Source organism: Pezoporus flaviventris, unplaced genomic scaffold (genome assembly GCF_033815535.1).
Source record: "Pezoporus flaviventris isolate CSIRO_AGI_PZ_B2104156 unplaced genomic scaffold, CSIRO_AGI_Pfla_v1 ptg000036l, whole genome shotgun sequence".
NCBI lineage: Eukaryota > Metazoa > Chordata > Aves > Psittaciformes > Psittacidae > Pezoporus > Pezoporus flaviventris.
In genome coordinates this window covers 19,208,791-19,229,762 of record NW_026892584.1, presented here as the reverse complement: position 1 = coordinate 19,229,762, position 20,972 = coordinate 19,208,791, and the positions used below count along the sequence as shown (strand labels likewise).

The 20,972-nt window shown below is 35.6% G+C and overlaps 1 protein-coding gene across 2 annotated transcripts in view; it reads right to left on the bottom strand.

The window, feature by feature from the left end:
• Positions 1-20,972, bottom strand: part of DPH6 (diphthamine biosynthesis 6) — a 210,476-nt gene that overhangs the window by 24,572 nt on the left and 164,932 nt on the right. For both annotated transcript variants that reach the window (XM_061463436.1, XM_061463435.1), the window contains one exon: positions 18,422-18,827. In XM_061463436.1, the coding sequence (XP_061319420.1) occupies positions 18,422-18,827 (406 nt within the window). The remainder of the gene's footprint in view (positions 1-18,421; positions 18,828-20,972) is intronic.

Genomic DNA, 20,972 nt, shown 5'->3' with positions numbered 1-20,972 from the left:
GTTGCGTTCTTTTCGATTCTCCTCTCCGTCCCTCCGAGAGCAGGGGGAGGGCAAGAAAAGGGGGGGAAGTGAGCGAACAAATTACCTGACTGGGTTTAAACCACGACAGTCTGCAAGTCTATTTTTTTTAGCAAAGGTGAACAATTTGGGGGAAGGGTTGGTCCATCAGAACAGTATCAAGAGTACCAATGTTGAATCTGATAATTTCAGATGCAAAATGTACTTGTCCCCAGTTTCCAGTCTTGCAATCTAACTTGCAATTATATGACAATCAGATTTGTTTCATTGTTATTACAGTCTAGCCTTTGCAAGAAAAACTATGCATCTTCCATTAGCTTCCTGTAACGCAATAGATGGAAGTATAATAGATGAGAAATAGTCTGTAAAGTACAAGATCAACAATATACGGCCAAAATTTGTTTTCTATTCCTTGAAACAGTCTCTCCAAAATAGAATTCTGGTATATTGAAAAATGAGTTTGGAGAACCTGAACAGCTACTGCCAGTGCCACTCCTGTTTCATGAACAGAAAGAACACTTTGAATGCTAGACACTGCAATCTAAGAGGAAGCCAAGATGAGTTTGCAGAGTTGCAATCAGATGCAAATAACATTTTGGAATGAAAACTGAAGTACAACATCTTTGAGATACAAGAAACTTAAAACTGTCTCTAAAATCATTGAGCCTGAATCTCATCTTAGATGAAAATAGCTGAAATTTATTAAACCTTCAGAAAGAGTTAACAGTCTGATTAGCCAAATAATGAACACACAAACCCCCCAGAAAATGTTAAGCAGCTCAGCAAGACAAAGGTAAAAAGAAAGGCTTTATACTTAAGCTAAATATAACCATGCAAAGGGCTTGTATTTACCTGCACAGAAACCATAGCTAAAACAGTATGAAGGAAAAAAACTCCGTACTTCAAAATGTCTTCTCTATTCTAAGACAATATTAGGATCAATTGACAAGAGAAGAATTTTCTCAGCAGAGAGTAGGGAGCCAGAGAAGATTCATGTGCACCTATGCATATATATAATATATATATTTGAATATGTATATATACTTGTTTTAACTGTAAGAATGTTCCTACCCCTTCGTGTCTAGTCTAATATTCCAAGCTGGGATAAATCAGATCACCTCAGAAAAGAATAATGAAAGGAAATATAACATTATATAATAATTTTGGCATCTTTAAAAGGATAAGATTTTACTTTTTTTTTCCAGTACGTTATTAAAAATGAAAGTTCTATAGATAATAACTGAAGTGATTTAAATAATATTCCAGCTTTAGTAATAACCATATCTGAGAGCTGTAAATTTTAAGTTTGCAAATGTTATTCTACTGAAATGTCATCATGAACTTAAAGTCCATTTGAAGCCTTGTATTAGAAAAACTGCATTATTGAAAGTGAAGAATTCAGTGTAGGTTATCTTAGGTTTTTAAAAGGAAGGAAATTACATAGTCTAAATCAAGTTTCTACTGAGCATCTACTCTTACTGGCATACTTTATCTCTGCATTCTGCTGGGTAACTAAATGCCAGCATTCACTTAATTTGGCTGAGCAGCATGGAAAAGCTTAAAATATATTTATTTATGTTACAAAAGTGAAATTCCTATCATTTAAGAAAATAACAAAAGAATACAAAGAAAATATCAATATTTCTAAAGAAATATATAGACATAAAAAGCAGGGGAAAAGTCTGTTATGCTTCTAGACGAGGAAAGGAAAATGTGTTCACGTTACTGTGGCATGGAAGCTGACCTTTTCGGATAATAATTAGTTGCTCAGAATAGGTTAATTAAACAGAATGTGTTTCTAAGAGTAGGTTTCACATATAAATTGGGCTTCTGTGGACAATACAAAATTTTTACATTTCATTTAATATTCTCATCTTCACTTGTGATTTGTGGTATTGAGCACAGTCATCTGGTTACTGGATACTTTGCTCTTCAGGTCTGTTAAAAATCTGTTGTGGGGCTTTTATTGTTACGCTAATAGTCATTATATGGGGCCAGTTCTAGCAAGATAATTTTATACATAAGCTTCAGTTCAGAAAAGCAGATGCATGTTTATATAGGCGGATTAGGTATATATATGTATTGAACTGGTGCCACATTTACTACTGCAATTTTCATAATGCATAAATCTTAAAATAAATCTTTATAAATCTTAAAAATAAATACAATTTCAAATTGTTCAATTGCATGATGCATGCACACAGACATAATAGATTTATAATGCTATACATGCTACTGTCTTATTTTGCCCTTTCCTTTAAGGCTTTTTCCCTGTTGATGCTGGTGTAATCTAAAGGATAACATGGCATTTCCTACAGCTGTCACATACTTTAAGTGTTCAGTTTCATTTTTTAATCCGAAAGGCTTTCTGAAAGTACGTCGTAATAATTCATGGCTATTTAGTATCCTAGAGACATGAGCAGGATTTACATTACAAACCCCATTATCTGTGAGTGTTTTGCAGTAACTAAAATTTAAGTATTTATCATCAGACAATCTTGCTGTTCTTAATTGCTAACATGAGGTTTAGTATAGGAACCATATAAACAATATTATTATTTCTCAGTTGATTTTATATAAAGAGTAGAAGGCTGTTATCACTGCTAGAGGTCAAATTTGTGTACTAGGAAGTGAATGTACAGAGGCTGCTTCATGTTTTGTTTTCACTCTGCAAAGTGATGCTTTCATACTAAAGGTGATGCATCACCAAGAATCCAGCAAAAAAAAGTACTGAATTGCTTTCCTCTTTCTCTCTCCTGTTTTGCCAGATTTTAAAATGTATGTTACGATATCATGAACACAAGATGAAAGAATACTACTCTCGGCAGGGCAAATCCCTGAATACACACCCCCCACCCCACCCCCCAAGTACTGTATAGGTCTGCTTTTATAGGGAGGGGAAAGACAGAATGCCATCTGAAAAACATTAATAAATCAAATATATTTAAACTCACGGAAAGTTTTTGGCTCATAAGCATAATATAATTAAGAGGCCATCAGTTTTCTAGGGAGTCTGGTGATCTTGCACAAAATGTATTTAAGCCATGGACAGACTGCACAAGGTCAGTGACAGAGAGGACAGCAATCTAAGCCTACTCAGTAACAGTGAGGATTTCAAGTGGCACTGAAATGTTCTCTTTAATTGAAAGACAGCCCATTATTACAAAATAACAACTAAGCAACTATGGTGTATGATGGGACGTAACACTGTTTTTGTAACCCCCCCAGCAAATAAAACCCCTAACACTGGACCTCACCATGCAAGCTGTGGCATATCATAATCACTGACTTGCATATTACTTCTGAAGGAACTTCCAGTTTGCTTAGGAATCATGATACCAAGGCAAAGCTGAACTCCCCTGCATCAAAGCTATGCTGGTCTGTCCAGTGACTCCGCCCCTACTTTAAATGGAGTTTAGCTGCTTCCATGCAAATTCCAATGCAAATAAACAGCACTCAGCACTTCACAGGAGAGACGTAAGTATTTCATAGTATTAGGAGCCTAAAGACGAATGCTTTGTCTTCAAATATTTCTGTTCCTCCTGTTTATACAAAACCTGCTCTTTTTTAAATACTGGCAACAACCAGCAAGATGGATGTGTTGCATTTAGGTTGGTATAAGGACCGTGCATGATCTATCAAGATTCTTTTGTTTCTGTGCCGCTGTTTTCCTTCTGAAGCAGGGACAAAGAAACATATTAGTGGCTCCTAATTTAATAAATAACACCCAATAGAATCCAAGCTGTGAATTTCTGTACATGTTTTTGCTTCATACTTCTTGCTACCAATCATATTTTCAGCATAGAACACATTTTTAAAACAGAAGCTTTGGCTTTATAATTGTGCTTGCTATACTCTGGTTTATGTTAGTCACATCTCCTTTTTTCTGAAACAAGAAACTTTATAGACTGGTACCTCTTAATTTTTACATCCTGTTTTGTTCCAGTTAGCTCCCTGTGCCTCCCTTCAAGTTTTACTCTTGTGTCATGTTTTCCATGGGAAATTATTTATGTGGTCCAGAACAAGAGATGAATGGAAGTAAAAAGGGCAAGAACCAGAATAGGAGACTACAGTGAAAAAGTAGAAAAGACCAAGCAAGTGGAGTACTTTCAGATGAAGCCTTGCATTTTCCTCTCTCTACTGAAAATGAAGAACCAAATAGTGCCTTTGAACTTGGTCAAATATGCTGAACTCTTTCCCCGTGATGTTAATAACAATTTCTGTTAATTCCAATAGACTGGGATTTCATTTCGCCTAAAAAGCAAAACCCCAGTAGCTAATGATATCTGATGTTTAACTTCTTTTTCAGAGTTCAGATTCTCAGCATTTTCTGAAACTTAGGGTTCTTTTGTGTGCCTTGACACATTATGCATCAGAGCAGGCACCATTCTTTGGTGCTTGTCTCTCACTAAAATCATTCTGGTTCACATAGCCCAAGATCTTGCCTTTAATTCCATAGGTCCTCCTGGCCAGCATGTGAAGCTCTTCCATCAACCCTTGCTCAGCCCCTTCATTTGCATGCCAGAAAAATAAGCCTTCCCATGTTTGCACAAGCATATTTAAGTCTTAATGTCTAGCAGAAAGTGTTATCGTTTGGGATTTTTTCTCCTGAATGACACAGTGGGATGCACTGACTGGATATTTTTGAAATGTGTATTCCAGTAATTAAGATAATTAATTTGGGGTTCCTAGCCAGCTGAGAGCTGAAAATATACAAACTCTTATAGCAGATATATGTTAGTATGCCATCAATGAACCTTTGAACTGATAAAGTCTTTTAAATATAATTACTGACTCTGAGCATACTTTATGTGATGAGAACTTCTGAAATGCTTTTCAGCTTCTCTGCAGTATATTCATTGTAAGTGAAACATAAAAAACATCGAAAAAAAGTTAAAAGAGCATTGTAAGCAATGTGCTTAGAATAACTTACTATGTTCCTTCCATTTAATACTTGCCAAAGACATTTTTTGAAGTGGCATCATACGGTAAACTTACTGCAGATTAAGCATTGTGCCATTAATTTCTATATCACAGAACTATTATGCAGCATGTTTCCTATCAAAATGAAATTTGAATATGCTTATAAGTTTGCAAAACTCCCGCAGAAAGTCTTTTCAAGCAAGTTAAGCCTCAAATTATCAGGAATACTTTTAATGAAAGCAGTAATAAACGGCTTCTCTGTTTCCAAACTTTGAAAGGATCAAAAGTTTAAGTGTGTTGCAAACTATCACAGCTAAAAACAATCACAAGGGAAAACAAATTGGAAGAAAAGTAAAATTAAAAAAGTCTAATCTAATAGAAATCCTGATAATTTCTGTTGCTGTTATAATTTGAGTGACCCAAATACTTGATTAAATCACAGCAGGAAAGCTACGCTATGTGATATAAAATGAAAGAATTCAAAGCATATTCAGTGTTAATGCAAAGAAAAAAATAGAGCAATCACCTAAATTAGAACATATTTATCTTCACGTATGTAACTGCAGAAAATGCCTTAGGCAGGCTTCAATTAGTTACGCTTTTCATAAAAGTCTGGAAATGACAAGATCCCCTGATAATTCTAAAATGATGAAGTTATACCCACTAGAAGAGCAATCTCAAAACAGATTTGATCTCAGACTCCAGAGCATGCACTTCAGTGAACTGTTCTTCAGGGCTCTGCTTATTCTTGCTACTGTGCTGCCTCTAAACAGCACCTCATTTTCATAGTTGCTAAGCACAGAATCATAGAATAGCTAGGGTTGGAAAGGACCTTAACATCATCTAGTTCCAACCCCCCTGCCATGGGCAGGGACACCTCACACTAAACTATGTCACCCAAGGCCAGGAATGGAGCATTCACGACTTCCTTGGACAACCCATTCCAGCACCTCACCACCCTTACAGTAAATAACTTTCTCCTTATATCCAATCTAAACTTCCCCTGTTTAAGTTTTAACCCTGTTACCCCTTGTCCTATCACTAAAGTCCCTAATGAAGAGTCCCTCCCCAGCATCCTTATAGACCCCCTTCAGATACTGGAAGGCTGCTATGAGGTCTCCATTCAACCTTCTCTTCTCCAGGCTGAACAGCCACAACTTTCTCAGCCTGTCTTCATATGGGAGGTGCTCCAGTCCCCTGATCATCCTCATGGCCCTTCTCTGGACTTGTTCCAACAGTTCCATGACCTTTTTATGTTGAGGACACCAGAACTGCACACAATACTCCAAGCGAGGTCTCAGGAGAGCAGAGTAAAGGGGCAGGATCACCTCCTATATGCTTTTATAGCTTCTATATACTTCTATAACTTATATATACTTCTAAATACTTCTGTAACTTCATACATCTATAACTTCAGCTAAGAACTTCACAAAAACAAAGCTCTATAATTTTGCCATCTTGTGTGAATTTATCAAGTCACTTCATCCTTCTCTGCCACAAAAACAAAGCTGCTTGTACATCTTAAATGGATTTATGTCCATAGCATTGGTATATGGATGCAATATATTTGAGAGTAAAACAGGCGAGATACTGCTGTTTTTCTTACACCTAATTTCACCCCATTATCTCATATACTGACATATACATATCTCATACATTCCTGGCAGGATGATTAAAGACAATTCAGTACTCTGTGAATATCAGAAAGCGCAGTCTTTAACATAATTTTTTTTTTCTTCCAGTAATATTGCTATTATGCGAACAGAAATAATTTTGATTTTCAAAGTTCAGAAAGTCTTTATCCACTGATAAGAAAAAGTTTTTAACAATGTTTTGATGTTCTGTAGAGGTTTAAAGGTTGTAAATTTTACAGTTTGCAAATTACTATTTTTTAAATTAATTTTCCAATTCCTAAAACCCAGTTAAATTAGTATTTAGCCTCCATATCAAATGGTACAACCATCTACTAGTGTGTTTAAATAAGGAAAACAAAGTCTTTTCCAGTTGAAGATTTGACATTACTGATGACATAAATTATTTAACTTCGTAACAGGATTCCTCGTCCTCAGGTGTCTCAATCATTGTCAAATGAATTAGACTCTGGAAACACATTAGCTTTATACTGTCATAAGAAATACTGCAGAGATATCACAGCCCAGTGATAATTTTAATTCTGAACTAGTATGAGTTCTGTTAGGATAAAGAGATGGAAAGAAAAAAGGATAAATGTGCACACTACAGAGAAATGAGTGGGGGAAAAAAACAACCCCAAAATAATAATAAAAAAAAAGAAGCCCAAAGAACAAAGAATCCAGACACTTCTAAAGGAACATTTCTCTTTCAAAGATATACTCCAATAGGAAAAACCTGCTTGCTGGTTTCAGTAATTATTATTCAAGTAAGGAGTGGTAGGCATATTTTGTAAGAGTGTGGAGTATTAATGACAGACAGAAAGAAGGTGGCTTTTTTTTTTAATTTTTAATATGCATTTAAATGCCACTCTTTTCAGACAATTCATTGTAATTTAATAATAATACAGAATCACTAAATAATTTTGGGAAGCATAGACTAACTTAGGTTGCTAAGGTTCTCTGGAAATCATATAGTCCAACCTCCTGCATGGTCACAGCAGGGGTAACTTTAGATCAGTTCGCTATGGGCCTTGCTCAGTCAGGTTTTGAAGACCTCCAAGATGGAGGTTCCACAGGCTCTGGGCAGCCTGTGTCAGCATGCAAGCACTCTGGTGGAGGAAAATTCATTCCTTGTGTCCAACTGCGGTCTCTCCTGCTGCCCCTTGTGACTGCTGCTCCTTGTCCTTTTCTGGTGGATCTCTGCAAAAAATCACATCTCCTTCTCTGCAATGCCCAGTAAGGTAAGGGAAGACTGTGTTTGGTTCCTTAATAGCCTCTGCTTCCATCAGTGGAATAAAATTCAGTTCCTTCAGTCTTTTCTTGTACGTTCTATACACTGACCTTTCATTTTAGTGGTACTTCTTCGGACTTTCTAGCTTGATGAAAGCCCACCTCCCTCAACCTGCTGGTTACACTTCTGATGTTCAGAAATAATGCAGAAAGTGAAGGAATGTTCAAATTTGGTACAATGGAAAAAATCACCTGCTCTCCAATTATCCAGTGCTGACACACTAGACTTAACAATGTGAGTAGAAAAGAAGTTCCTAAAGGATCTATGTTATAAATATGCTTTCAGTGTCAATGAATTAGAGCTATTAACTGGATTTTAACATAGCAAATATGATACATTACTAATAAAAGCTGAGCAAAATCCAAAGGCAGGGAAAAAAAATAATTTTTTTCACTGCTTGTTTTTCTATGAATTGGAAATTTCTCAGTTATACCTAATAACTTTATGCTATTTTAAACCTAAATTTATTAGAAACTTAAGAAGAAAGCACCACTGCATATGTTATGCAAAGTCAAATTGCATTAAGTATGGCAACAGCAAATACTTTCCCATGATGGCTAGTTACAGGTATTTGGATTAGAAGTTACAGTGCAGATAGAAAAAACAGCAACACAACTTTCCTCTTCACTTTTTCTTGATGTAATAGCATCGTTGTATCAGACAAATCAAATGAAACCCCAAGCCCACTCGTGGGTGGTAAGTGAACAAGATTACAGTACTTCTATCAATGCGAAGCATAGCTTTTATATATTTCCTTCTAAGTCAGAGTATAATTTTGACAGGTGTTTCAAAACAAAAACCCCACCTTTACAAATGCATGCTGAAAAGATTTTAATCAAAAATCTGCTTTGTAATACTTCTAAAATTAAGATATAATTATTAAGTGTTGTCCTTCGGACCAGTTTCCAGAGTCAGTTTTCCCAGAATTTAAGAGACTGCAATCAAAACAAACCCTGGTTCTATTATTTTAGCAGCTTCAAAAAAAAAACAAACCACCAAACCAAAACTACAACCCCCCCCCCCCGAATGAAAAAGTGTATGGTATGTCTCTTTCAATCTGCATAAAGAAAATAAAAGATGGAATGTTACTGAGTAGTAACAGCTAAAACCGTGAGCTGAGTATTTAGGATGTAAAGTTTGGCTGCACAGTCCAACTTTGAGTAAGCATGCAGCAGAGGCAGTAAACACTGGAGACTTTTCTTCCTTAAGCATACCTGTGGAGTACAAGCGGGACTATTTTCTTTGTCCTGCCTTTTCTTCTATCTTGAGGCCTCCTCCCTAGCTCCAAAGGAGAGATATCTTTGACTATGGAAAAGGGTTCAGAGCAGGGGAAACAAATGGACAAAAGAGTACAAAGGTGTTTCATCACTTTTCAATCTGAGCAATAATAATCCTTGTGTCCATGCTGTCCCTGGGCTTCAGGAATGTAGGCAGTGCCTTTGGCTTCCATTACCCATATAGACTAAAGAGAAGATCTAGGCTATTAAAGCAAACTGTGCCCACAGCATCATCTCATCCTGTTAAGTTTCTGCCTGCATTTTTTGTTTGAATCAGGGCATTATTTAAATTTCTAGTTTCACCTCTTTGTAAATAATTATTTCATGCCATTACATAAAAGAAGGTCTTATCTGTGACCAAGAAAATGGCCAAACATTTTGGATACCTCAGAGACTGTTCAGATGCATTGCTGAGAGACTGTTGACAGCTGAACTTGATACCTGATACATTGAGTTTATATATGTGACAGAGAAGAGAAGATACTATCTCCTACTGCATGCAGGAAAAACGAATTCCACAGTGCTGCCACTAGAAGAGTTTTCAAAAGGAATTTAAGACATTGCCCATTTACCATTGTACTTACTAGAGCCATTAAAAGTCAGATTTTCAGTAGCTACTTGTCTCTAAAGTCCCAACAAGGAAAGACTTCTGATAATCAAGGCATCTGACAAAACTTGATAGGCACAATCAGTGGTGTCTACAGTTGAAAAAAGGCAAAATGTTACTGAAAGAAATTAACTTTGAGAGACTGGAGAAGAAACTGGAGGAGAAATTGGAGAGGAAGTGGAAGGCTTTGAGGCAAGATTTATTGATAGCTTTGCCTATCAGTCAGTGCTAGTTCTGAAACCTGGCCTTTCCTCTCTCTATCAGTATTACCTATTACTGCTCTGAGCATGCAGACCAAGAAATGGGGAGATTTCAGTACCAGAACTGATAGTTGTGAGGGTAATTTCTATGGAGTGGACTCGGTAGAATAGCCTAAGCATGGTATTGCAAACAAAAGCTTTAGGAAACTGAAAGAGAAAAAAAGCCCAATGAGAATAAAGATTTGTCAGCTATCTTACACATACTGCCAGGGCAGGAAAATTTCTAATCTCAGATAGTCTCACATGTGAATTGCCTATTAATAGTACAAGGAGAAAGGAAGCTTCCAGTCATAATTTATTCAGGTTTTTGTTGCCAAACCCAATAGTTTGAGAGTTGATAGATAAAATACTGATTTTCCCAGGTATTGCTATTAGCATTTGGATGAAAGATACTGAAGTACAGCTTCTGCTGTCAATCAGCAATACTTTCAAAAGGGGCTAGAAGAAGCTGTCAGAGAAGAAGATTGAACTGGTACTTCTTGGTGCAGAGGTTATGTCACTGAATGACTAACAATGGTCAGACAGCCAACAGTCATTCAACCCTCCAGTGAATCATCCATTCAGTGGGATAGCAGACACACGGAACTAACCCAAGAACCTCCTCACTAACAAGCTATCCACTTACTCATTGATCTTCCGGCTATTGTTAGTGTTGTTATTTATATTATTATTGGTTGGAAATGTAATTCTCTACACAGTTCTTCCTTGCAAAATTCACTTCTTTCATTGAACTATTTCTTAGGTCTGCTAGACAAAGAGCATTTTGGTGCTAAAGACAAGGAAATATAAGCTAGTCATGCAAAGGTCCATAAGATCCATCCACTACAATATTCCATTTCAAACAATGGTCCTAAATAAATATCTAGAATGAATAACAACAAGGAAAACAGGTGTGTTGTTGTTTCAGCCTACAATTATTTTAAGATCAGTAGACTTCCTAAGTCAGATGTGACTTCACTGGTTTAAACACCACCATAGTTTTTTTCTTCACTTATAAATAAAAGAAAAAAAAATAGAGAAGGATCTGTAAAATTATGCAGAAGTCTCTAGAAATCTAAGTTCTTTCAATGTTTATTGATTTAGAATTGCAGAATTGCTGCCAAAATTTGGTGTGTTGACACAGTCTCAGAGAAAAAACTTCCTATGTAATCATAAACTGTAATCCATGATGGGTCCGTAAAAACTGAGTTTATCACAAATTGTTTCTGGATAGATAGACAGATAATATATGCCTCACATATTAAACACCAGATGATCCTAATTTGGCAATGATTTCATGCCTGATGTCATTGTTATAAGATGCTTTTATAGTTGTTCTCTGTCAACAAAGCAGTAAACGAAGTTTCGAAAAATTAATTTTGACATTGTAGAAGGACATTTGTAGTTTATGCATTTCATGCATTTATACAGACACTTATGCATACATGGATAGGCCAAGTACAGAAACACCTGTCTAGAAGACACCAGTTTTCCTGAAAAGTATTAATTTGTTCAGCCTCCTTGTAGAGCTAATTATCAGAACTACTACTTCTGACTTATTACAGAAGAGACTGGGTTCTCATTCCGTAAGATTTTTCATACCTGTCCCCTTAAAATTTTCACCTTATAGCCTACCGCTTTTAAAAAAATCCAGTGTTTATGAAGATAACTCAGTAACTAACAAGAAGCAGCAAAGCTACTGCCTGGATCAACATTAAAAATGTCTAGCATTTTTCAAAGTGATTATGTAAGGAAAGCAAATCAATTTTCAACATGTTAGCAAAATTAGGAAGTTTTTTATAATCTCTGGATTTCTTTATGAAAAGGCTGTTTTCAGAGAGGTCCATTCTGCCCTACAGGTCACTACATGTAAATCTTCAGGAAAATTAAAAAGTCCATACAAATAATTAATTGGGTGAATGGCTCAGGAGCGCTTCAACATAATGTGAAAATGCGATAGGAGGGATAGAGTAAACTATAAATGTATCTTAGATTTTAGTGGCAGAAATTCTGATAGAAATATGAAGTTGGACACAGTAGCTTGAAAACAACCTCACCAATATATTCCTAGTGTTCTTTATCAAGGATGTTCTACCAAGGTCTATGTTCTAGATCAATCTTGGGTCAACAACTAAATAATTTATTTATATTTAAAATTTTAGACAAGGTCTTTATGTATGACTATGCAATACATAACCTTTAGATGTCACATGCTGTCCACTTTGGATAAGGATGAGCTCTAACTTTGCTACCTGGCCTTGACAACAAATAGTTGAATTTTTCTCAATTTAGTATCTGTGCTCTTATAAAATAAATTTCCCATCCCAAAGTACAGGCCACTGCCCTAAAGTAGGATGTAATATATTTTAAGCCTCCTCACAGGCATAAAACACAAATGCAAATTAAGTCAAGAGGCAACATCACTATTTAAAGAATTTTCCCATGTCTTTGATAACAAACAAAAAAAATCCTATCCCCATAATTTTATGTGAAATGTTCTGCTAAAAATATGCATACAATTACTTGCACTAGGTACAATAACAGCACAACTTTGAAAACCGATATAAAAAGTTGAACATTTTAGCATGTCATTTAATATATCAGATCTCTTGACTAGATAGTTTGGGTAGCAATAGCAAGCTTGCAAAGCCGCTTCTGTGGCTCAAGACGAAATTTAGCTACTTTTATCCTCTGAAAATGTTGTTTTAAATACACTCATGAAACGCATCAGTATTTTATAATTGCTTATATATATTATAATCTGATGAATTTCACCACGTAATAATTTAACCATTTTTTTTCTCTGAGAAGCAGCAGTGTAGGTCTGCTGCTTGAACTATTATACATGGCAAATTCTTTGTTTTCTTACAGGAAACACATAAAATTTAAGTGAAATTTTCCTCTTCTTTCATGTTTGTCGTGGTTTAAACCCAGTCAGGCAGCTTGTTCACTCACTCCCAGTGAGTGGTGCCGGGCTGACAACAGTCCAGCAACCAATGTACACAAATCACCATCGCTACTATCAACTACAACAATGATAAGAGAAAATAACAAGGGAAGAGAATACGATACCACCAGCCAAGAAACGAGTCCCACCCGGAAGCCTGTGTCCTTCCGGGGAACTCCCAGTTACCCCCCACCCCAGGCATGACGTGCTGTGGTATGGAATACCTCCTTGGCTAGCCTGGGTCAGGCACCCTGTCTCTGCTTCCTCCCGGCTTCCCCTCCTCCCTGGCAGAGCATGAGCCTCACAAAGTCCTTGGTCAGGGTAAACATCACTTAGCAACAACCGAAAACATCCGTATCACCAGCACCGTTCCCAGGCTGGAAGTCAAAACACAGCACTACACCAGCTACCATGAAGGAGAAACATGACTGCTACTGCTGAACCCAAGACAATGTTGGGAAGTGTTTTCACATTTTCCACTTAGACTAAATTAATTTAACTTGGTAGATAACCAAGTTCAATTTTTACAGTCTGTTTCAGACAGCATCATGATATTTTAAAAGTATTTTTGTTTGTCCAAATTACATATGTTATACTTCGTTAGTGATCGCAAAGCTTGATTTCAAAAGGACCAACACTTAAAAACAGTTATGTACCTGCTTCATTCTTATTCAGCAAGCAGTTCTTAATGATTGTTTAGTTTCTACTCACACCATTAATTCTCCACAACTTTAGAGTAAATACTGATTACTCACATAAGAACATGTAGGACTGTGTTTGGAGGTTGAGATTCCAGCTGTCCTCATGGGAAATATTTTCCCTAGTGTATGAGGGCATATCCATCAAGAAAGTAAAGTTGAAATAAATTCTCAGTGTGACTCTAAAGTGCATTAGTTAAAAAGTATTAAACTTTAATGCACATGGACATGTGTTATTAAGAAAATGCATCCTGGTATCTTCATTTGATCTTCTTCCACTTCTCTTAGATTTACACTACATAATGTATCTCTATCTACCAGTACTGGGAACTCTGTTTTGGACAACATCGGGAAAATGTGTGGATAAGACAGTATTTTAATCAATGGAATACTTCAAATCTTACCTTACCAGATGGAAAATCCTTAATTTAAAAGCAACATCTTTACTCATGTCAGGGTATACTATGTCAGTGCAATGACTCCCAACTAAGTGCTTAATCAACAGGGTTTCTTTCAATGGAAGAAACAATCCCATTTCAAGTAAGATTTTCTACAGTCCAGTTGACCCATACTTGACCCTATTAGAATTTTTTCAAACTAGAGTATCACAGAAATTTGATAAACACATAAGTACTAAGCACCTTTTAGTCCTAAGCGTTTACACAGCCACATTAAAAACTAATTATATATTCATTTTAATGCTGCTACCAGACTGTCTTTCTATTTCAGTTCTCTTTTGCCTTTTTATATTCCCACTTCGTTTTTTCTAAAGTATTAAAAAAGGATTATGTAATATGATTTTCTGGTGAATACAGGACCTTTTCTACTCCCTAATAAATATTCAAAAATATTTTGCATACATCTTGTGAACAAGGCTTGTGAAATCATAATGTGATGACTTATGAACATTCATCTTTCCTATACTGAAGTATAATCTAGTCAACTGGATGATATAGCAAATCATTCTGACACGTTTATATCAATGCATATTTAAATAAGAATAAGAAATAGTCAAATTTATGTTAAAGACTTCTAAAGGCTTAACAAGTCAGCTTAATCTAATCCTCCTACTTCTAACACGTTCCGTGGTCTCAGCACGGTTCCCGTAATACTTTCATATGTTATGAAGGATTGCCTCTGAGAAGTTCACCATCAATAGTACACTTTGCTCAATAAAACTTTACATCTGGTCTTAGGATGACAGAAAGCTATCTGTCTCAAATTTGCATTACAAACCTTTAGCTTCTTTTGGCATCACTGGCTATAATAATTTCCAATAACCTGTTAAAATATGCAGAGTATACATATTCCTGGTTCTCATCTTACTGTGTCAGGTACAAATTTCTCTTATTTTTTTTTGAGAGTTTTAAATAAATGACAATTCCTTTGCACCAAAAAAGTGCTCATCTAATCAGAGGTTCATTTGAGAAGATCTGTGGCAGTATTTCCTCCTTTCACTGCAATGATTTTAATTTCTAATCAGAAAAAAACAAAGACAACAACACCTTTATTTCTTTTCCATGCTTTTGCTAGAGGAGACAATACATTGCAATTCAAGATTTTGCAAGAATTATTGAAGACTATTTGCTAGTCTTATGACATGATGGAAGTCCATCAAAAATGCACTAAGACTGGAACAGTTATCCCCTCAAACATCTCTCTTGATTTCTGAGACATGATCATTTCTGTCTTTTCCATTATAGATACATCTGTCTCATGTGTTTCATATTAAAAATATTTGAACAGCAGTGTCTAGCATTCCCTTCTACATTATTAATATTATCTTTCCTCAACAGGCAATGCATCTGATGGTAGTTGAAGACTCCAAAAGGACAGACCTACTTGTGGGATTAACAGTGTCTAACACATATCGGAGATAAACATGTCACTAACAGATCATCATACAGATGGTTAGCAACCAGCACTACCTGAGCTGAATTAATAAATGCCAACTGAAAAAATTGCTCTCTCAATATCATTCATCTTCTGTCAGCCACATTCAATAAAACAATATTTTTTAAAAGTCCATGTATTAGGCCTGCAGATTTTTAAGTCAAGATCAGTGCATTCCTGCTTTATCCTGTGTCCTAGTAAAATGCTATTCTGTGCTTGAAAGACATTTTTACCAGCTACCTGATCTGTAGCGTAGTAAATTCTGTTAGCCACGTAGACTTACCCAGCAACAGAAAGTAACCATTGGAGATAGCAAGAATCAGCACAAAGACATCCAAATGCTCAAAATATCAAGTCTACAAAGACATGTATGACCAAGTTTTGGCCGGACCCAGAACTGACAAGACACAAACCAGTGCTATTTTGGAAGCCAGTCCTGTTCCCTCTTGGGACTTGCCACATTCAGATTCATGCATTCAAGAAACAGAACAAGCTTACTGGAACTTGCCTAAATATATTATATGTATGTTTTGAATTCTTTTCAGGTAATGAATTAAAGTTCTGGATAATGTAAAACATGCATTTTTTTTCTCCCTTAGTCCTGAATCCAGATTTAGGAAGAAGGCTGACAAGTTAATGGGCTGTTGTAGATGAAACATGAGGACAGGCTCAAGAGGAAAACAGGAATACACTCCAAGAAACTGGAAGAAGCTGTGGTCATCAGAACTTAACATTCTCTGGTATCTTGGGCTGGTGTTACAGGCAGAATAAAGTATCATGGCATTCAAAAGAAAGATCTGACATTAGTTCTGGTATATTACACCCCTGAAGCACAGTAAAAGACACACATATTTGTAGTAGTTCTGCCAGTCAAAACTAAGGACTGCCAATAATAACTGAGAAGATAACAGACTATGCAATCTTGCTTATGGACACTGTCTAGGGGATACTGAAATGAATGGGAATATCTTGGGAGACCTTTTACACAGTGCTTTTTAAACTGAGAGTTAATATGTATGTGTGAGTACATTTTAAATGATGAAAACTATAATTATTGCAACAGTACAAGAGGAAATCAAGGACACAGTTCAGTAATATGCTGCATCATTTGGGAAGCTGAGGAGGCTTCACTGGAGACTACATGCCTTTCAAGGCTCCAAGAACATATATTAGCAGAACACTTAAATATGTTCCTGTGTCTTAACATTATATTAACAAATAGTCTTCTGATTTTGAATCAGAAACAATATGTATATAATATTCTTAAATCAGACTGAAACTATCAGTAAGACACACTTCAGCAACAACTCTTAATTTGAAAAGTGATTTTCAAATATATTGCATATTTCTTCTTCCCATTACATGAAATTCCTGGAAATTTTCTGTAAGTACAAAAAAAAGTTATTTTTAAATTCTTCATCAATGAATTAGTGCTATGAGTAAATTTAATGTATTCTATATATTGCACAGATTTGAGAGAATGTATTTCTTCCTAGTGGGGATAATGATAAAATTACTATGACAGGAATTATTATGACACTGCAGAGATCTGAACACAACCAGTATGAATATATGACAATCACAACAAATCTTTCTATGTCTATGCCACTGGTAATTTCACATGAATGGAATTGAAATGATTTTTTATGCACACAATTTATAAATTATATTGAGCAATATATTTAATAAAGCAAATGAAATTTATCTGGAAGTAATTATTCTATGGCCTGAGAAATACGAGAAAGAAAGCAGGCAAAATGGTTATGTTAATCCCATGCCACGAACATGTTTTATCAGGTTTCCTTTTAGCTCTTAAACAAGATGTAGGAAAAACAACAACATTCTGTCAGACTATATGTTCATTCCTTGCTTCCTGGATTAAATATGCTTATTCTATGCCACATTTTTATAGCTTTCAATTCCTGTACTTTAAATCTATTAAACAATGTCAAGTTGAATTTTCTTCAAAAACTGCTGCAGGTTAAGAAAAAAAAATAGGACAGTAAAATATTTGAGGGCTAACATTTATGTCAGCTAATTAATATGGATTAGTTGTGGTCTGCAAGGATTTTTAAAGTGCATGCATGTTTGAGATAAATATAGACTAAAGATCTGATTTTGGTCCTTCTCAAATTGATTACAAAGCTCTTCTGATTTCAATACAAGTATAGTCTACCAGTTTTGTAGGCATGACATATAAAATAAGCTTTTGTGCTCTTGCATAATGTTAGTTTTCCCAAATAGAGCATAGGCCAAAATACAGCTGTACAACATAAGTATAGTTGCAACATTATATATACATATATTTTTATATATATATACACATATATTTTTATATATATGTATATATACATACACAAAGAATATATTTTATATATATATTTCTGTATTCTTTTTACAAGGTAATGGAATGAGATTTTGAAAATAAACATTGGGAAAAAAAACAGTAAATTTGTTTGGCTAGCAAGTTCTATTTAAATAAAGGGGTGAGAAAACAGCACACTTTCAAAACTGGATACCCTCTAATCTAGAGGATACACCACCATTTCCTTGTTGTAAAACATTAATTATTTTAAATTAATTATTTTATTCTCAAAAGAGTGCCTTCTAGCATGCAGGATTTGTTTATTCGAACATAGCTCTAGATAATGACAAAAAAGTCTACCAAATGGACAACTGTTCAAAGATTTTTATGCAAAAGATTCATTCTCCCTATGTTTGACCCTGCTGGCCATACTATTTCTGATACAAGCCAGGATGCTATTGACCTTCTTGTGCACCTGTCCTTGAAAGGCACTTCTAAAATATTTTCTTCCAATGAAGCCTTATGTAGAACTAAAGAAATATTACCTTATTATTAGTATTAACACCTGGTTCCTGTCATCATTAAGTCTTACCTATTTGTAGTGTTTCAGCATCAAAGACATTGTCCTTGAAGAAAGCTCTAAAAGACAAAGGACTTGCACTGCAGTCTTCTGAAAGTTTCTCAACAGCTTGTCTAAACATATGAACTAAGTCATGAAGAGGTCCATCTAAATCGAGCTGGGAAGCGGATGGTGAAATCAAGCTGAGATGTACAGAGATTGATGCACAAGATGCAGAACTAGACTCCACAGTTTCACACTCAATTTGGAAGCCCTCTGACAACATCTTCATTGCAAAATGTTTTCTTTGGAGTGGATCATCAATTACTGCAACAACATGCCATTCAATGGCAGCATCTCTGGGTAGGTGAGATATTACAACCACAGTAAGCAACCCACACACTGCAGTTGCATCACGATATGTCTCTGAATCTTCAACCTAAAACATAAACAAAATATTGTGCATATTACAGTGCTAGTAGAAATTAATGTTGCTCTTATTCAGCTGATAAATTCAAAAAAGTATGTGCAGTAGTTATTTCATGGAGACTTCTTCCCCTAAACTTTTCTTCTCATTGAAAAGTCATCTTGAGCAATTACAAATATCTGCCTATTTTTGCAGTCTCAAAATACTACTGCGCCTGTATATTTTAAGACAATGATCGCAGTGTATTTTGCACTCATTCTGCAATCACAAAAATGTATTTTTGCATACCAAAAGTCTTTTATCTGCGCTGGTTGTTGAAGAATAAAAATGATAAATACTACTGAAACTACAGAAATGAGTTAGTAAAGCACCTAAGATTTATTTAAAAGTTGGAGTACTAAAGATATAGTTCAGATATAGCAAAGATATGGTTCAGATAGTTTTGAACAGCACAATGATCTTGAACAAAACCTCTTAGAAGATAAAATATGTTTTCTTAATAGCAGTGCTCATTTAGGAAGTATATTTAAATTATTTCCACATCAACCAGCACATCTGATTAGCTAACCAGGCAGGCTAACTCTGAGTAACTGAGTTACATTTCTTCTGATGTCATTAAAGAAGTGGGACATGCTTTCTGCTTAATTCTTTGTAAAATAATTCTTAGAAATTGCACTGCAGCATGTTAACAGGTATAGGAAGTGAATATACTGCATAAAAAGCATTACCTTGCAATCTTAACAAACCTAGTATGAGTTCAGAAAAGAATTCTATTGTTCCTGTATTGCTACTATGTATTCAATTCATTTTCATCTGAATACAACCAAAACCAACCTTAGACCTTTCAACTAGGAGCAACACATTGCAATGGGTTGATTCCATTCAGCAGCTAAGCTCCACACAGCTGTTTGCTTACCTCTCCCCTCCCCAGTGGCACAGGTGAGAAAACTTGTGGATCAACATACAGATGGTTTAATAAGTGAAGAAAAAAGGAAGAAAGGAGAAAAAAAACAAAACAAGCAATGCAAAGGCTATTACTGAAAGCCTTCCCACCAGCAGACTGATACCTAGGTAGACTGTGAGCAATGACTACCCTGCCAAACATCCCTCCCCTTAGTTTTTATGGATAAATATGATATATAGAATGAAATACCCCTTTGGTCAGCTGGAGTCAGCTGCCTCAGCTGTGTCCCCTCCCAACTTCATGTGCATCCTCAGCCTACTCACTGATGGGGTGGTATGACCAACAGATGCTGTGTAAGCACTTTTCAGCAATGGCTGGAAACCCATGGTGCATTATCAATGCTGTTTTGGTCACAAATGCAAACCATGTAAGTTGCTATTGAAGAAAGTTAAGTCCATCCCAGCCAAAACCGGTACACACATTTACGTCTGCTGTTACCTTATACTTAAATTCATGTACATATAATCATATAATGTATACAACAAGGTCTATTTATGGAAATCAACTCCATTTTATAACATACATACTCTCAAGAAGTGTGAATTACGTCAACGTACTCTGATTATACTTTTTTTTTTTAATCAAATTTTGACATCCTTATTCTGGACAGCTGATTATTTTAATTCTTACAGTATCTTTTCTTCTTACAGTACTTTTTCCTCCATTTATATGGAGAGACAATATATTAAGCATTTTAATATTAGTGACTGACACCATCTTTGTGTACACAGGTAGCTTTTTTATATACCAATTTGCTTACACCACAGTATATACTGATAATATTGTCTACTGTCTGACCTCTGAAAGGAAAAATAATAACAAGACGGACCTGTCATTTTGCCTGAAGTCGATAAGGCCACGTAACTCACAGTACTTTCAATTCACAAGCTCAATTTTCATCCACTCGCTCTCAGCTTTGAGAGGGAGAAATAATGACAGGTTACAGGCACTTTATTTCAAAATTCACTCACAAAGTTATTGACAATCATTTTGCACAGAGTATCTTTGATGCTTGACCCTTGTGAGCTGTTCACATGAAAAATGCACTTCTATATTAACCATAGTGGAGCCTAATTCTATACCAAGCATACAGCAATTGCTTTAGCATTTCTGTTTTTGATATGGGAACAAAAATAGGGATAATTTGTCTCAAATTGCAGTCACAATAAAACCTCACTGAGTACTGTTTGCTT